At 31.2% G+C, this 19,407-nt stretch overlaps 2 protein-coding genes across 2 annotated transcripts; one reads left to right on the top strand and one right to left on the bottom strand.

Moving 5' to 3' along the window:
• Nucleotides 1-440: 440 nt before the first annotated feature.
• LOC123210152 lies at nucleotides 441-3,485 on the top strand. The gene is made up of 4 exons (XM_044628375.1): nucleotides 441-795; nucleotides 885-1,104; nucleotides 1,585-1,737; nucleotides 2,433-3,485. The coding sequence occupies exons 1-4, from the start codon at nucleotides 592-594 to the stop codon at nucleotides 3,137-3,139; spliced, it is 1,284 nt and encodes a 427-aa protein (XP_044484310.1). The 5' UTR covers nucleotides 441-591; the 3' UTR covers nucleotides 3,140-3,485.
• A 6,160-nt stretch (nucleotides 3,486-9,645) lies between these two features.
• Nucleotides 9,646-11,186, bottom strand: LOC123210765 (plasmodesmata-located protein 2-like). The gene is made up of 3 exons (XM_044629238.1): nucleotides 10,197-11,186; nucleotides 9,987-10,100; nucleotides 9,646-9,880 (listed from the first exon to the last, which is right to left on the bottom strand). Exons 1-3 carry the CDS (start codon nucleotides 10,969-10,971, stop codon nucleotides 9,873-9,875), a joined length of 897 nt encoding a protein of 298 aa, XP_044485173.1. The 5' UTR covers nucleotides 10,972-11,186; the 3' UTR covers nucleotides 9,646-9,872.
• Between the last annotated feature and the right edge of the window lie 8,221 nt (nucleotides 11,187-19,407).

Below are 19,407 nucleotides of genomic sequence, written 5' to 3'. Positions count from 1 at the left end.
CTAGGCTTGAACAACTATGAACTCAAATTGGGTATAATAAATTTTAGCAAAATTCAAATTAATCCTATTAAAACTTGATTGACCTCAAATCCACCTATTCAATCTCGGCTATTTCTGAACACCCTTGAAAATAGAATTATCTTAATAACCTATTTGTTAAAATATAAAATATTGATGAGTAGTACTATATATATAAATTTATGCACAAACGATTATATCTCACCATGTAATTTATTATTGTTTTATCTTTAATTTAAAATCATCTAATCACATAAGAACATACCATCATTTATGTATAAGTTTGTAGACATACTTTGATTGAATAATGATGCACAAAGTTTATTTAAAAAAAAAAAAAAAAATTGTTCTGTAATCAAGGGTATAAAGGATGGTTATCCTTATCCGCGAGTAGAACATCCTTGATCTTGAAGCGAGTCTCCCTTCCTCCTTTAACCAAACGCAAAACAAAGACCTTAAATTGAATTTGTATTTAGGGTTTAAGTCCCATTGTTTAAGGGAAAAATAAAAATAAAATACAACCGATTAGGGTTTAAGCTTTTCTGTTGAATTTTGCGATAAGGGATCGTACTGATGTGGTACAGAGCTGGGCGGAGCTGGAGATGGAATATCAGGCGCTTTTGCACGGCCGTCCGCCGTCGTGTGGAGGACGAGGGCGACTGGGTTTACTCTTCGGAGTGGTGGGGAACTGAATCCGACGGCTACACTGTTCTCCGTTCAACTTCCGATAAAGGAAACGGCATCGTATCCGTTTCCGCTTACCCTTCCTCTAGACCTGTCAGTCCCTCTCTCGTTCAATCATGTACATAATTGGCTACATACGATAGTTCACTCTTTGTCTTGTTTTCTTGTTGTAATCAATTTAGAGTAAAGACACGTGGCCAGAAATGGAGAGATGGCTAGAGCAAAGATATGCAGAGATTTATGGACATTATGAAAGGTTTAGAGTTCTTGGATACCAGTGGCGCACACTTCGATTTAATCAAGATACGCGCCAGAGCGTTGGTAAAATCATGGCGGCCTACAGAGAATCAGAGCCCGACGCTGTTTGTTTAATGCAGCAGCCACATTGCTTGGCTGTTCCATGTGAATCCCATTTCATAGTTTTATTTTTTATGTCAAATTTTCTGTTTTAATATCGCTAAACATTGCTGTTAAGTGGCTCAAATTCTCTTGAATTTTTACTTGTGGGACTAGGATTCTCTCAATGCTTCTGTCTTAGTATATTATAGTCTTGTTTTTAGTTGTTAGTAGACGTCTACACGAGATGAAAATATAGAACATGTCAAGGATCAAATTTCTTTTATGAGTTTTTATCGTGATATATGTTGGGAAATAGAGTTCTATGTTGGATGTGAAATCTCGTTTTCTGAGTTTTTATCAGGATATTTTTTGGAGACTAGTGTAACATCTTGTGTTCTCTTTTTTTTTCACTTACCAAAAAGAAAAACATTTTGTGTTTGTTTTTTCACTTACCAAAAAAAAAAAAATTTTGTGTGTGTGTGTGTGTTTTTTTTTTGTGTATGATGGATGTGATAACTTATCTCTGTTAATGTCATTGTGCAGATCTAAAAAGTATGGTGTCAACTGGGTTGGCTACTATTGCGTCATGTAACTATGATCTTATGAGTGCTATACATGGGAAGAAAACAATGAGTATATTATGCATTGGACATGGTTGGGGGAGCCTACCATTATTCCTGGCCAGTAAAATTCAAGGTGGGGAAAATTCACTTGCCTTTTCTCCTTGTGCTTTTGTTGAAGTAATCAGTATGACAGAAATCATAAAATAGAATTATGAAGTGTTCATATAATAGAGAGGAACATGTGATATGCCAGCTACATGTCTATGTTTACATTACCTTTAGTTGGTTATTAATTTAGTGTGTTTACATTATAGAGAGGAAAATCTTCTATCAGTTGTCTTTTTGTCATCTGCCTATCTCTAAAATCAAAGTTGTAAGTAACTTAAACATGACTCATAAATAACAATTTCCTGACTGATTGCAGATCATGGCTGCATGTATATGCAGCTTTCAAATCCATCATTTTATTTATGCTCAAATGAAAAATGAAGATGATGAAAGAATATTACATTGTTATATACCATGAGAATAAATCATAAATAATAGCCGACCAAATATTTGGTGCATGAGTTGTCATTATTTATGTGGAAAAACAGTTTAAATATATATCATTTGCACTTTTGCTTGTGTGGGGGCAGCAGTTTCATTTCTCTGTGTGAAGTCAATGGTTATGTAGAATATATGTTAGGTAGATGTCTCATATACTTGTTGTATGCTTCTGTCATTTTGTACTTCCTGGAAGGATTTGGAGCATGCTTTTGCTGGTTTATGAATCAGTTTTTGAACATCTCATCATTTATCCGACTCAAATTTTTATGCTTCTTTTAGGTGCTGTTGTCCACATAGTCGAAATTGACACCACTGTTATATCTGCTTCAGTTCAAGCTATGGGCTTTCCATATTTTTCAGTTATGACCTCATTAAACAAGCGTGCCATGTTGAAGCCTGATATTAATGATGAAGTAATGTGGAAAGGCATCCATGAGAGACTTTACCTCTACGAATCAGATGCTGAAAAGTTTATCCTTCAAAACAACAATGTTTATGATTTAGTCTTCATTGATGCTTATGATGGTGATGACATCTTCCCATATAAACTTCGGGACCCAGATTCCCCTTTTCTCAACACCCTCAGGAATCATCTCCATCCTGAACATGGCACTGTTGTGGTGAACCTTCATTCAGATTCTGATTTTCTCGAGTCTGCTGAATCAAATTCATATTTTGATCAACAGCTTCCACCGATGGGAAAGTATGTAGCGGCTGTTTGCCATGCATACAAGGATGTTCTTTTAGAAGAAGGAAGTACATGTGACGGTAAAATAGGTTCTGGTTTAGCATTCAGTGTTTCAGTTCCTTGGGTTTGTAATTCAACCCTGGTTGTATGCAGAGGCTTTGGGGTGGGTGGTGGTGGGTATTTTAACAGGGATCTAATTTTGCAATCTATTATATCCAAATCCCTTGAACTGGAATTTGTACTAAACTTACCATTCCCGTGCTTTCAGTATTTAAAGAGGGGTTTTAGACTCATTTAGGAGTAGATTCTATCCAAGCTGAGCTGGGGTCAGGTTGAGCTCATGTCAAACCATAATATTTAGTTTAAGCTCAAGTTCGTTCCTGCCAAGCAACGGATTCAAAAGGAAACCAGTTTGGATCAAATCCATTTTTCGACTTGTTGATTAAATTTTTAGTTTAATGTTTCTTAAGCACATAGGGGCTTTTTAAAAATAATCCCCTTTTTGTATTTGATTAGGCAACACTTTCTTTTTTGGACTAACTCAATATATTGGGGCTTTACGTGTGTTTTTACGATTCATGTGTAACCCAAAACTATTAATCTTATTTATCAAATATGAATTATTGTCTTATTGAAAACCCTAAGTCATGGTTTAAAAAGCCAAACTGGCTAGTATTACTGGTAGAACAGTCATTGTCATAAACCCATTTTTCCCTCTCATTGAATCTCTCATGTTGTCAAAAACGTATATTCACCAACAACGACGACACAGGCATTTTCTCTAGGATCTACGACAATGTATCACTGTGCAATTATCATTAAGTTGTAGTTAAAAATTAATGGTGTACTAATCTGAATGTTTTCTATCATCTCTTTTTATTCTCGTACAAAACAATTTGATTCGGGATATTTCAAAACCATAAATTAATATTTACAACGTCAGAATTGGAATATATTTTTGCAATATTATCGCACTCTTGGGGTGTGTCTTGTTATGAAGGATTGTACTTTCTGTTTGGCTAAAACACTTGTTCCCACCCAAAGTTTAGTGTACTCTCAACTTTCACCCATTAAGTTCCGAAAACTCAAATACCCATCCGACATTTAATTTATGTTAAATTTTGCTATTAACTTCTATTAAATTTTGTTGTTAGTATAAAGGGTAAAATCGTTATTTAATAATTTTATTTAAAAATAAAAATTTATCTCATTTTTCTACTTTAGTTTTTAAAACTGACAATTTTTCTCTTAATTTAGTTTTAAAAAATTACTTCCTCCCCCCCCCCCTCACCATCTAGGGTTTCTATCTTTTTTCCATTTGCAGTCACCCTTCAAACTTTTGAAAACTTCAGTCTCACCCCTCTTCAACTTTAGTTTACAGATCACCTTATGGTGTCGTCTCCCTCCGTCTTTGGACTTGTCCTTTGTTAAAGGTCAAGTCAACATTAGCCTTGTCTTCTCTGTAGCGCTTGAACTATCCTCCAAAGGCGTCGCGACATGATTTCTCCTCTCTCTGGTTTGTCCTGCATCTCCTTCTCTCCAGTTTGTTATCATGATTCTCTCCGACTTCGAGCACAAAATTTGAGTTCTCCTCACTAGCGATATCATCTACCTTTGTTCTATACATTTGTGACATCCCTTCCCGTCATTTTAGACTTCTCCTTGCATGTGACTCTCGCTCGATTTTGGTCAAATTTCATGTGGTTTTCATGCCAAGAAACCACTGAAGAAGGAGAATATATCAATAGTGGGGTTGATGATGCGTTTGAGTGAATTATTAGAAATAATAATCATCAAAAAGAGAAAATACATTTTATGGGGGTGTAAACACAATATTTTGAATTTGAAGGTGATGGTTGGTAACCCTAAAACATGAAAACCCTAGATTGAGAGAGGGAGGAATAACTTTTTAAAACTAAGTTAGAGAGAAATTGTCAGTTTTCAAAAATAAACTAAGAAAAGAGAATAAATTTTTGTTTTTTTTAAATTATTAAATAACATTTTTATCTTTTACACTAATAACAAAATTTAAAAACTATATAAGGACAGGAGTTTAGGAATAAACTAAAGCTTAGGTGGGAGTAGGTCGTTTTGGCCTTTCTGTTTTCTTCTAACGTTTCATTTATTTTCTTTCGCTTGAAATGCCAGTTGTCTCCAATTTGATTTTTACTTTATGCATTTGAATGATATATAATTAATTTATACTATTCTTAGATTTTATAAATGGTAGGCCCGGGTTAAAGGGGTTTGGATTAATGTTTATTCAATATACTCTTTCTTTTATTTTTAGGTTTTTTTTTTCTTTTACTTGAACAATGACTTGTATCTAATTTTATTTTTATTTACTACACTTATTTTAATTTTTTTTAATAATACATAATGAATCCATACTAGATTTTTTATAAATGTATATATTATTATACTAAATTTATATTTACTTAAAGTAAGTACTAAATTGGTTAGATGAAATTTGATACTTATTTTAAATATACATAACATTTCTCTTATTATTAAATGAATTTAATATTTATTCTCTAAATGGAAAAGACATTTTCTTTGGTAATTGTGGATTTACAATTCAAAACACCAAACACAAAAATAGTAAAGTCGATAACTTTGATAGTATAAATCACTAACACTTAATATCATTTAAAATATATTATGTTATCTTACCAATAGAGGTGGCGATGGGTTGGGTCGGGATGAAGGCTTAGACTCTTCGTCCAACCAATCTGTGTGTCACACGAATCTGTGCCTTATCGATAAATCGCTGACCCACCTCTTATCAACCAATGAATCATTCTCATCTGGGATATGGGAGGATGGAGATTGGTCGGTTCCGATCGTCGAAGAAGCGGTAAGGGAAAAATACAAATCCTAGGGGAAAAATAGTAATTTTTCAAACTTTAGGTGAGGAGAAGGTCGGGGGAGGGGGGAATTGTTGGTTTTTAAACCTGAAAGGAAATGTGATGAATTTATAATTTTTTAAAAATATTTTTATTAAATGATAAGTTTACCCCTGATAGTAATAGTAAAATTTAACAAAATAGTGAATATTTAGATTTTAGATATTTAATGGGTGGAAAGTTGAGTTTGCACTAAACCTTGGGTGGGAAATAGTGGTTTGGCCAACACAAAAATGGTAAAGTTGATAACTCTGAAATATAAATCAAGAACATTTATTATCATAAAAAAGATTATGCTGTCTTACCATTATTATAATCTTTACATTTAATTCATAAATTAATATAAATACAATACTATTATCAAAGAGAAATTAAAGTTCAAAATTTCTTACCCTATGAAAATCAAGCATGATTGTGTTCAACAAAGTGATGAAGATTTTGTTGCTAAATCTACTAATAGTCTCAAATATGGTGAGTGTGTGCAATTCTCTTAAATTTACTGATAAGATGGATGTTACTAAATTTAATGATTTGCAAAATAACTTAAATTTGACCCTTCATTGTAAATCTCATGATGATGATCTTGGTATGCATGTACTTCTTCCTCATGCAACTAATTATCATATACATTTTAGGAAAAATTGGTTTGGAGTAACTTTATTCAATTGGAATGGAGGTTTCCAATGGTTTGATTGATATCTATGCTCAGAATAAGGATGATTGTACTATATGTGTGTGGAAGATAAAAAAAACTGGTCCTTGCCTCCAAGATGGAAATAAGGATAAATGTTATCCCTGGAATCATTAATCAAATTTTGCTCCATGTAATGAGATTTTATGAAAGATGTACTTGTGAATTGAAATCACAAAGATGTGAATTATTTAAAATTTTTAGTTGTTATTAAAATATGTTGGGCGAAAGTAACAAGTTCAGAGATTTCAAGAGATTAACTGCAACAAGCATCTTAATACTACTCAAAGAGTTTATGAAATTGTCTAAATATTGCTTCCAAATATCAGAAGATAGACTACAAATTTAATATATTTTTAAATGACAATTCAATCTTCGCCATTATTAAGCTTTTTATTCTAGGTGTATTGTGAAAAGAACATAATAATTGAGAGAACATTGAAGAGAATAGAATAATTCAAATGAATATGGAATCGAGAATATTCAGGTCAAAAACACCTGAGAAAAGGCTTTGGATTTAGACATAACACAAAACTACGACTCAACACTCTTTTATGATGCTTTATATAGTAATCCTTATGATCATCAACTGTTTACAGTTTCGTGATAATTATGATCATTTACTTGTTAGAGTTCCCTTCTCAAGCTCTTTTGTGTAGTTGAAATATGTTTTAAGCCCGTGAAATATTCCAAACTTAAGCTCAATTTAGTTCATACAGAACAGTGAATCTGAGTAAAGTTAATTCCCTAGACTCATTGACTAAATTTTAATTGGTACTTTAATATTTATCAACCATACAAGGACTTATTTATATTAATGCATTTTTCATCTTTGGTTAGATTGTGCTTCTTTTTGGGTTAACTCAAGACATTTAAGCTTTTTAAATGTGTTCGCATGACCTTTATATAACCCAAAATAATTAATCTCTCATGTCATCTTATCTTGAAAAATCTTAAACCCTATTTTCCCTAACCCTAAGTCTCTCATGTTGTTCAATCAAGTTAAAAAGCGCATTTTGCCTATGATCTCCAATGCCATATCAAACTCTTCAATTATCAACAACACCAAACACACAATGTTCAACATGGCCTATGTCATAAAAAAAAAAATCCTCAAAAGCACAAAAAAAAAAAGGGCTTGGATTGTGGGGGATCACATTCCTCATTTTGTTCACCTCACTCATAATTGAAATGCACTGAAAAAAATTGTTCAATGAGCTCAAGTTGCTACAACACAACTTGTTCGGTCCTCCCCCGCTCCATACGTTGGCTCAAAAGTGTAGCCAACTCTTTCTCTAACTTGGTAAGCTTAAGTTTATAGGTGTTCAAAATTATCTAATAACCAAACCGAACCAAAATGAGGATCACATTCCTCATTTTGTTCACCTCACCCATAATTGAAATGCACTGAAAAAAATTGTTCAACGAGCTCAAATTGCTACAACACAGCTTGTTCGGTCCTCCCCCGCTCCATACATTGGCTCAAAAGTGTAGCCAACTCTTTCTCTAACTTGGTAAGCTTAAATTTATAGGTGTTCAAAATTATCTAATAACCAAACCGAACCAATTTTTTAATCAAAAACCAAATAGGTTATTTGAAAAAACTGTTTGGATACAAATTCAAGAATATAGAAAAACTAGTTTTCTAGTTTGGTTACCAGTTTATCTTTTATTTTAAAATTGACTAATTGGACTAAACCGGATTTAGACAAATTAAATAAGAATTTAATAAAGCATTGAACCTATTTTCAAAAAAATTGAGAAATAATAAATTAGGATAATTTTTTGAAATTCGGTTTAAAACCGGTTAATCAAAAAATTCGTTTGATTCATTAGTATTTTTGTTTGGCTCGAAATTGATTAATCTTTAAATTGGTTCAGTTTCACTCTATGATTTTTTTTAAAACCAAAAATTCATTAGTATTTTTTTTTTTAAAGATAGATAAATTCTAATTCATTGCTAAGTTGTCACTTTATCCACTCATTAACATAAAAACAAAAGATCAAAATTTCTTGCTCTCTGAAAATTAAGCATGAGTGTGTGTCTTCAAGAAAGTGATTAAGATTTTGTTGTTAAATCTACTAATATGGTGAGGATATGCAATTCCGGGGCTTTGAACAGGAATGTTGATAACATATTACTATAATCAATGATTTGCAGAATAATTTGGATCTCATCATTCATTGGTATGCAAGTTCTTTCCCATGAAGGTAAATATATATCGTTTTCTTTCATTTTCAAGTAAACTTGTTTGGGGGAACTCTATTCTTTTGTAGATTCAGTTGGAAGGAAGGAAGGAAGGTTCTCAATGGTTTGATATCTATGATGAGAGTAGAGATACTTGTCGTTTATGTCCATGGAAGAGAAGAGAAAGTGGTCCATGTCTCCAAGTTCCTGAGAAGGAGGCATGTTATCCATGGAATGATCACTAATTGATTGTTGGTTCATCCATGTAAATAATATTTTATTATCATGCTCTCTCTGTGAGAGTCGCTAAATTATGCTTAGAATAATTGAAATAATTAATAATAACAATTTTTATGAGTTGTTATTAATAATAATATGCTGTTGGCAAAGTAACAAGTTGAGAAATTTCAAGAGCAATAAAACATCTTAATACTATTCATTCATGTTTTTTTAAAAAGCTTATGATATTGCATCCAAATATCATTCGATACAAGTCCTTGGCTGTGTCTCACTAAGAAGGATTGTATGTATTTCCGCTTTGAATCTGATATTTTTATTTACTAATATAAATGAATGACATAATCAATTCATACAATTCTTAAGATTTTTTTTATGGATATTATTAAACAAATATAATATTTGTTATTTAAATAGAAAATAACACCTTCTTTGGTAATTACATATTAACCTAACAAAAACAAAATGTTAATTTCCTTCACCACTTTTTGCAACCATGACTTCATAAATGAAACAGAAGATTTCTTTGGTTGATAGTTGACTGATAAACATTTAACTTTTGTTAATGTCAATGTAGAAATTAAAATAATAATGCAGTCAACATCATCTCAGTTTGTGTTTATAGGAGGAGAGAGGCTGTTCCTACTTTCTAAAAAGCATAAAGCAGTGAAGAAAATGAAGCAAATGGCACTGCAGTCTGGAAAAGTGGGCAATAAAATAAGGAAGAAGACAAATAATTAATTGACACCACATGGGTTTAAAGATTAAAAGGGAAAAAAAAATTATCAAAATGACAAACATTCATTCATTCTCATTTCTCAAATCCTCTTTTCATCTTACAGAAAAAAGAATCTATGTTTATAAATAGATAATGCCCTAATGTTACTTCATCAAAATGTAACATCAACACCCTACATTTTGCCCTAAGAATGAAACTACATATAGAAACAGTCCACCTCCAAAAAGAACTCTTTCTCTCTCTCTCTCTCTCTCTGCCTGTTTTATTTCCTCAATAATCTGCAGAAAATAGTAGATTTAAACATGTAAACAACAATAATCCACAACAAATTTTCAGTAATAGAATGCATAATAAGATGAATATAATCTCTAAATATTTGCATACCATCATGTTTCTTCATCAAATTTCTAGCAAACATCAGACAAATAACTACAAATCCAACTCCTGCCGCCCCTCCTAATATAATAGCCACAGTCTTTCCTGCGTTTGGCCCTGGCCCTACAGGGATCAAACACATCAGGGATAGACCAATAATTTCAATGAACTAAAACTTAATTGAAAAAGCCTCATTAAGATCAGTTTCTATGTTTTTACCTGATGAATCTGAAGAGGAAGAAGATGATGATGATGTAGATGAAGAAGACTGTCTCCTTGGGACTCCATTAGGATAATAACCATAACTAATAAAGCATTTCTGCAGATAAATTTGGCCTGAAATAGAGCTCCCACACTCAACTTGACCCTTTTGAACTGCAGTTGTCACACATTCACCACAATCTGAGTCCCCCAAATCACCTTGACATTGAGCCAACAAATACACAGATTGATAGCTACTAGTATAAAATCCATGGCCAGTAACCACACCATTTTCCATCATTTGAAGAGCTGCATCCCTCCTCTCTTCAAACCCACTTCCCCTCACATTTGTTGCCCCACAAGTCTTGTACAACAGTTCCATCCCTGAAACCTGAGCAAACCCATTAACTTCATAAAGCATATAACACCCCAGAAGTTGAACTCTTGCAGCTACAGTTTTACCGCACAGCGTGTCTGATAAAGTTGGGAGCTTGCTCACACACCTGTAACAGTCACCGTTGCTTAGGTCACCCCTGCATTGGAAGACACCATTAATGGAGGTCTGGCCACTCCCAGAACTGGTCTTGAAAAACTTGACCTTTGAGGACTGCGAAACCAAGGAACCAAAGAGAGCTGAAAGAGCTTGAGAATAAACCCCGGCTGGATCTTGAAAAACTTGTTGAGCACAGCCCTTATACACCAAAGTAGAGTAGTCAGTAGCAGATCCAACAAGATTAGCAAAGAAAAATAAGCCCAAAATGAGTAAAAGCTGAGGTTTTGAGATAAAACCCATCTGAGAAAGAACTTAAACTGGATCAGATCATGGCAACTTGGGAATAAAGGAGGGATTTTTAAGAAGATTTCAGAAATGGGTTTAGTTTTAGCTTCAGTTTCTTTTTGCTTCTTTAAAAAATAAATAAATAAAAGTGTTGTGGTGATTGGGATTGGTCTTCCCGTGTGGATGGCTTAGATTTACAGAGACATGAGGGCATCTTTTGCGCCCTACAAGGGTATAGTACACTACAATGATTCATAGTGAAATGATAAAATATCATAAAATAATCATTTTAGCTGAAACAGTTAAACCACTGGTTTGATTGCAGTGCTTTCTTTGTTTTTGTTTTTATTTTGTCACATTCAACAGAAGAGAGTGACGGAATGGGAACAAATTGGTTAGAAAAGAAAAAGCAAATTCCCAGTCTCACTCTTCAAAGGTATTATACGAACAGTTTAGAAAGGAATCTGATTTTTGTTGTGGCTGTTGAGAGAAAATTCAATTAATCTAAGTTTGACTCAAGCACGTTAGGTTTGAATCTATAGTAAAATTTTGTGCCATTTCTAGCAGTTAATAATATAAATTCAGGAGCCTCTGCTGGAAGAAACCTCGAATAATTTATAGCTGGATTGAAAAAGGTTTGACAATTTTCTTTTTATATCAACTTTGTTTGATAGTAAAAAAAAAACAAGAGCCATTAATAAATGAAAAGTCTTAATGCCTTCATTCAAGTCGAAATTGAGATTTTACATTTTAAGCCATAACAAGATTTATTTATTTAGAATGGTTTATTTCATTTTTTGTGTTGAGATAATTTAGTATTATACTTATTTATTGGGAAACTTTAATTTGGTTGGGTTTAGGGTTTATTGATACAATTTCTAAAGTTATTATTCAAGCTAAATTACACCATGCATCCTGATGTGATTCTAATCGATATCTATCTTATAATTAAAAAATGATTATGATTTAATATTACCAAGTATATGTGATTTGGTTAGATCTTACTATCTTAGATTTAATTGTAATCAAATTGTACTATTTCGCATGTGATATGATTGAAATTATACTTGGCTAGTTCATTGGTAACTTTTGTTGCTGACAATTTTTCTCTTTTTCAAATTATTAATATTATTCAATAAACATTACAAAGATAACAAAAAGTATATTTGTTTTTCCAATGACCCTAGTATATCAGTTAAAATATTTCACGATCAGAACTTAACAATGGGTGAGAAATTAGATTTTTAAACTTAGAGGATGAAAAAGCTATTAAGACAAACTATAGGTGGATAACTATAAGCTATATTTATAAGCAATATAGGAGTGTATATAATTAGGTTCAAACCATAAAACTATTATGAATCATTTAAAAATTATAATCTAATTTAGATTGATAAATTTTAAATAAACAATTTACAAATTAGATTGTGATTTTAGCGGTTTTCAAAACAAACCAACCGATAAATCACGTATTTTAAAATACATATAGAGCATATGACTACTTCCCACCCAAGGTTTAATGAAATAACATATTCTCACCCTTCACATTTGAAAAAAAAAAAGTCATTTTCTCATCTATATATTAAATTTTATTATAATATTTTTGTTAAATTTTTATAAAATTGTCAAAAAGACAAACAAAAAAAAGACCTCAAGCTAAACAACAATTTGTCCCTAAAATTTTATTAAATAATTTTTTGTATTCCTAATTCATATTAATTTTAATTAAAAATAGAAAAAATTACAAATACAAGTATAAATAGAAGTGTTAATGATGGATAATTATATGTTTGAAGGTTTTTCTAATTTTTGAAAATTTTAAGAGTGCAACTAATTTTTTTCAACGGCTTTTTGAAAATTTGAAAAAAGTTTAAAAGTCACCCCAAAGAATTGAATATAATACATTATATTAATTTGGTCATTTTCTTTACATATTTATTGCAAATATATTTCATCATATACGTTTTACATGTTTATTTTATGTCTTAAATAATTATAATTCAATATTATTTATTAAAAAGGATATAAATTAGAAGTAAATGATTTTTAATATGTTTAAATAGTAGTTTAAATTAAACCAAACCATATTTTTTTTAGTTTAGTTCGGTTTCAAACCTAAATTAATGAATAAACTTCTAGTTAATCCAAATAATGAATATAAGGACTTTGCCTCTGTAAGTAGTAGTGGTGATTATAAGGTATTTGTATAAAGAAATGACCTATCTAGTCCCTTTCTGGCTCATGTTTGTTGGTCATATTATGATGAATTCTCATACTATACAGCATATTATTTGGTGTACCACTTCTAGATTGTAGGAGACATGAAAGCCAAGGTGTTGTGTTTAAATGGAAATTACACTTTCTTTGGTAATTGTGGATTTATAATCCAAAACACAAAAATTGTAAAGTTGATAACTTTGGTAATATAAACAGTAATATTTATTATCATAAAAAAGATTAATTTGGTGTACCACTTTGAGATTGTTGGGGACATGAAAGGTAGGTTGTTGTGCTTAAGTGGAAATAACACTTTCTTTGGTAATTGTGGATTTATAATCCAAAACACAAAACACATAAATTGTAAAGTTGATAACTTTGGTAGTATAAATAAATAACATTATTTTCATAAAAAAGATTATGCTTGTCTTACCATTATTCTATTCTTTACATTTAAGTCGCTTTATCCACGCATTGTTATAAATACAATACTATTATCATTTAAAATTTCAAAATTTCTAACTCTCAACAAACCAAGCATGAGTGTCTTCAACAAAGTGATGAAGATTTTGTTGTTAAATCTACTAATAGTCTCAACTATGGTAAGCATGTGCAGATCGCAAGTATTTTTAGTGACCGTAAGAGTTGTTATAATCAATGATTTGCAAAATAACAATGATCTAATTCTTCATTGTAAATCTGGCGATGACGATCTTGATGAGCATGTACTTCCTCATGGAAATGAATATTCATTTCGTTTCAATAAAAGCTTTTTTGGGACTACTCAATTCTTTTGTGGATTCAATTGGAAGGGGGGTTCCAAATGGTTTGATATCTACATTCAAAAAAGGGATAGTTGTACTAGATGTGAGTGGAAGATCAGAGAATCTGGCCCCTGCCTCATACACCCTCACAAAGAAATATGTTATCCTTGGAATGCCAAATTGTTTTCTCTTCCATGAATAATGTTTTATGATCATGTACTTGTAAGAGTTACTATACTCTACCCAAATTTTCACCCAATAACTAGAATAATTGAATAATAATAACATTTTTATGGGTTAATGTTTTTTTTTTTTTTTATTGAAATCACAATGAATGGCATTGATATGAATTATTTATAGTTTTTAGTTGTCATAATGCTATGTTGAGGCCAAAGCAACAAATTCATAGATCTCAAGAGATTTATTAAGATAAGACATCTTAATTTAGATTCATACCAAACACAAATTATTTTATCTTGAAAACCCCAAACCACTTTTTCCCTCTCCCTTAATCTCTCATGTCATCCAATCAAGTTAAAAAATGAATTTTGTCTAGGATCCCCGAGACCATATTGGACTATACAATTTTCACTTACGCAAAACGTACGACATCTGACATAGCTTACGTCACCCAAAAAAAAAGAACTCTTCAAATTAAAAGCATTAAAAAACAGCTTGGATTGTAGGGTCTGTTGACTCAATGAGTCACTATGCTCTTATTTTGATGATAATAAACTAATATATCCCTAAGCATATTGACTAATGACTTTATTTGAGTGTGAGTTTAGACTGCAAGAATTTACTTAATGCACTTGAAGGAGTTTCAAGATGGAAATGAAAGACAAGACTCAAGTGAAGAATTATTGAAGATTTGAAGAAAAACTGAAGTTTAGGTATATATGTTTATAATTTTGAAGCATTTGTTTTGATTAGAATATTTATTTGCATGTGATAACTCACTCAAAAACTTATTTTCATATTTTTCACATTTTGGGTTAAAATGTTATTTTTCAAACTTATTGGGTTAAGCAAATTTTTTTGTCAAAGTTTATTAACTCATTTAAAATGATGAAGTTTTGTGAACTACATTTTCATATCTCAAAGTTGGTTTTGAAAGAATTTTCAAATATGGGTTAAATTGTGACTTTTCAAAGGCTTAGGGGCAAATTAAGTTTTCAAAATTTTAGGAGGTAAAAGGTAATAAAATTTGATTGACTAAATTTGACCGATCGAATTCTTTAATGGCAACTTTTGAATTATCCAAAAATCATGTATTTTGGCTTTCAAAAATTCGGTTGACCGAATTCAATCTGGTCGATCGAATTTTGCTTTGAATTTTTTAATGGCTACGTAGACACCACGGGAGTGTCACGTCACATCGAATTGATCCAATTACATTTGATCGATCGAATTTGACATTTTCTGAAAAAGTAAAACAACTAGTTTTTGTACACAACGATAACTTTACTTATTTTTCCTTATATAAACTCAATAAAATTCACTTGGGATAGACTTTTGCCACCAAGAACTTTCATATGTTTAAGAGCAAATAAATTTTGAGTTATTCACTTGCAAATTTTATTCTCTATTCAAAACCTTTCCTCACACACTTTTAGATTTCATTTATATTGAAACCTAAAATGATGAATAAACTTCTAGTTAATCCAAATAATGAATATAAGGACTTTGCCTCTGTAAGTAGTAGTGGTGATTATAAGGTATTTGTACAAAGAAATGACCTATCTAGTCCCTTTCTGGCTCATGTTTGTTGGTCATATTATGATGAATTCTCATACTATACAGCATATTATTTGGTGTACCACTTCTAGATTGTAGGAGACATGAAAGCCAAGGTGTTGTGTTTAAATGGAAATTACACTTTCTTTGGTAATTGTGGATTTATAATCCAAAACACAAAAATTGTAAAGTTGATAACTTTGGTAATATAAACAGTAATATTTATTATCATAAAAAAGATTAATTTGGTGTACCACTTTGAGATTGTTGGGGACATGAAAGGTAGGTTGTTGTGCTTAAGTGGAAATAACACTTTCTTTGGTAATTGTGGATTTATAATCCAAAACACAAAACACATAAATTGTAAAGTTGATAACTTTGGTAGTATAAATAAATAACATTATTTTCATAAAAAAGATTATGCTTGTCTTACCATTATTCTATTCTTTACATTTAAGTCGCTTTATCCACGCATTGTTATAAATACAATACTATTATCATTTAAAATTTCAAAATTTCTAACTCTCAACAAACCAAGCATGAGTGTCTTCAACAAAGTGATGAAGATTTTGTTGTTAAATCTACTAATAGTCTCAACTATGGTAAGCATGTGCAGATCGCAAGTATTTTTAGTGACCGTAAGAGTTGTTATAATCAATGATTTGCAAAATAACAATGATCTAATTCTTCATTGTAAATCTGGCGATGACGATCTTGATGAGCATGTACTTCCTCATGGAAATGAATATTCATTTCGTTTCAATAAAAGCTTTTTTGGGACTACTCAATTCTTTTGTGGATTCAATTGGAAGGGGGGTTCCAAATGGTTTGATATCTACATTCAAAAAAGGGATAGTTGTACTAGATGTGAGTGGAAGATCAGAGAATCTGGCCCCTGCCTCATACACCCTCACAAAGAAATATGTTATCCTTGGAATGCCAAATTGTTTTCTCTTCCATGAATAATGTTTTATGATCATGTACTTGTAAGAGTTACTATACTCTACCCAAATTTTCACCCAATAACTAGAATAATTGAATAATAATAACATTTTTATGGGTTAATGTTTTTTTTTTTTTTTATTGAAATCACAATGAATGGCATTGATATGAATTATTTATAGTTTTTAGTTGTCATAATGCTATGTTGAGGCCAAAGCAACAAATTCATAGATCTCAAGAGATTTATTAAGATAAGACATCTTAATTTAGATTCATACCAAACACAAATTATTTTATCTTGAAAACCCCAAACCACTTTTTCCCTCTCCCTTAATCTCTCATGTCATCCAATCAAGTTAAAAAATGAATTTTGTCTAGGATCCCCGAGACCATATTGGACTATACAATTTTCACTTACGCAAAACGTACGACATCTGACATAGCTTACGTCACCCAAAAAAAAAGAACTCTTCAAATTAAAAGCATTAAAAAACAGCTTGGATTGTAGGGTCTGTTGACTCAATGAGTCACTATGCTCTTATTTTGATGATAATAAACTAATATATCCCTAAGCATATTGACTAATGACTTTATTTGAGTGTGAGTTTAGACTGCAAGAATTTACTTAATGCACTTGAAGGAGTTTCAAGATGGAAATGAAAGACAAGACTCAAGTGAAGAATTATTGAAGATTTGAAGAAAAACTGAAGTTTAGGTATATATGTTTATAATTTTGAAGCATTTGTTTTGATTAGAATATTTATTTGCATGTGATAACTCACTCAAAAACTTATTTTCATATTTTTCACATTTTGGGTTAAAATGTTATTTTTCAAACTTATTGGGTTAAGCAAATTTTTTTGTCAAAGTTTATTAACTCATTTAAAATGATGAAGTTTTGTGAACTATATTTTCATATCTCAAAGTTGGTTTTGAAAGAATTTTCAAATATGGGTTAAATTGTGACTTTTCAAAGGCTTAGGGGCAAATTAAGTTTTCAAAATTTTAGGAGGTAAAAGGTAATAAAATTTGATTGACTAAATTTGACCGATCGAATTCTTTAATGGCAACTTTTGAATTATCCAAAAATCATATATTTTGGCTTTCAAAAATTCGGTTGACCGAATTCAATCTGGTCGATCGAATTTTGCTTTGAATTTTTTAATGGCTACGTAGACACCACGGGAGTGTCACGTCACATCTAATTGATCCAATTACATTTGATCGATCGAATTTGACATTTTCTGAAAAAGTAAAACAACTAGTTTTTGTACACAACGATAACTTTACTTATTTTTCCTTATATAAACTCAATAAAATTCACTTGGGATAGACTTTTGTCACCAAGAACTTTCATATGTTTAAGAGCAAATAAATTTTGAGTTATTCACTTGCAAATTTTATTCTCTATTCAAAACCTTTCCTCACACACTTTTAGATTTCATTTATTTTGGGTTGTACTAAATTTAAATTTTCATATACACTCTTTGAGAGAGATTACATTTTAAATTCATATAAAAATTCATACTATAAAATAGTGAAGTTCACTCTTGAAGAGACAAGGAAATTTTTAGTGAGGAAAATTGAGTTTTAGTACTTGGAAAGGTTAATGGCACCTTGAAAGCTATTTTTGTTGTTAAGAAAAACTTGGTTGAGATTTTATCAACCAAGGATTAGTGGAATACGCCAAGGGAGATAATTTGGAATAGTGAACGTAGGCTGTGTTGTGTCGAACCACTATATATCATATATTTGATTTCCTCATCCCTCTAACTTATATTTTATGTTATGTTTTTTTGATTATGTTGATTACTCAAATATCTCTTGTCATTATCATAAATTGCATTAAAATAGTCAACATTCATTCAATCAAATAAATTGGTTTAATTTTTTAATTTGATAATGATTGTTTTAGATTGCCTAATTTAGCCCCTTCTTAGGCCATTCGATCATTCAATTGGTATTAGAGCAAGGTTGGTCATTTTCGTAAACTTAACCATTTAGAGTAATGGCCATGAACTTAGGAAAATCTCATACTGTTAGTGAAGGGTTTGCCCCCAATAGATTACCATTGTTTTATGGCATCGGACATGCCTATTGGAAAAATTGTATATCAATTTTCCTTCAAAGTGATTATGAATTGTGAGATGTAGTTTTTTGTTATCATAATACTATGTTGAGGCCAAAGCAACAAATTCATAGATTTCAATAGATTTATTCAGATAAGACATCTTAATTTAGATTCATACCAAATACAAATTGTTTTATCTTGAAAAACCCCAAACCACTTTTTCCCTCTCCTTTAATCTCTCATGTCATCCAATCAAGTTAAAAGATGAATTTTGTCTAGGATCTCCAAGACCATGTTGGACTATACAGTTTTCACCTACGCAAAACGCAGGACATCCAACATAGCTTATGTCACAAAAAAAAAAAAAAACTCTTCAAATTAAAAGCATTAAAAATGTGGCTTAGATTATAGGGTCCACATCCCTAATTCCGATCATCCCACTCATCATTGAAATGTACCAAGAAAAACAGTTTAGCGAGCTTGAGTTACGACAACAAAGTCTGCTCGGTCCGCCTCCACTCACGTCATCGACTCAGAAGTGAAGCAAACTTTTTCTCTAAACTTGTAGGTTTTACTTAATAGGGTTTTGATTAATGTTAATTTAGTATACTCTTTGTTTTATTGTTTAGTTTATTTTTTTCAAGTAAGCTTATATTGAAAAAAAAAAATTCCAAGGCCTCAAGGATAAAAGGCAAGACCTCCAACCTAAGATCATCTTGT

Source organism: Mangifera indica, chromosome 3, assembly GCF_011075055.1.
Source record: "Mangifera indica cultivar Alphonso chromosome 3, CATAS_Mindica_2.1, whole genome shotgun sequence".
Classification (NCBI taxonomy): Eukaryota; Viridiplantae; Streptophyta; class Magnoliopsida; order Sapindales; family Anacardiaceae; genus Mangifera; species Mangifera indica.
The sequence above is the reverse complement of the archived record's forward strand: the minus strand, read 5'-3'. Positions and strand labels throughout refer to the sequence as shown.

Coding starts and splice junctions, on each gene's coding strand:
- LOC123210152 (XM_044628375.1), top strand. CDS start 592: ATGTGGTACAGAGCTGGGCGGAGCTGGAGATGGAATATCAGGCGCTTT. Junction 796..884: donor CTTACCCTTCCTCTAGACCT/GTCAGTCCCTCT, acceptor TAATCAATTTAG/AGTAAAGACACGTGGCCAGA. Junction 1,738..2,432: donor CCTGGCCAGTAAAATTCAAG/GTGGGGAAAATT, acceptor TGCTTCTTTTAG/GTGCTGTTGTCCACATAGTC.
- LOC123210765 (XM_044629238.1), bottom strand. CDS start 10,971: ATGGGTTTTATCTCAAAACCTCAGCTTTTACTCATTTTGGGCTTATTT. Junction 10,101..10,196: donor TTCCTCTTCAGATTCATCAG/GTAAAAACATAG, acceptor TGATCCCTGTAG/GGCCAGGGCCAAACGCAGGA.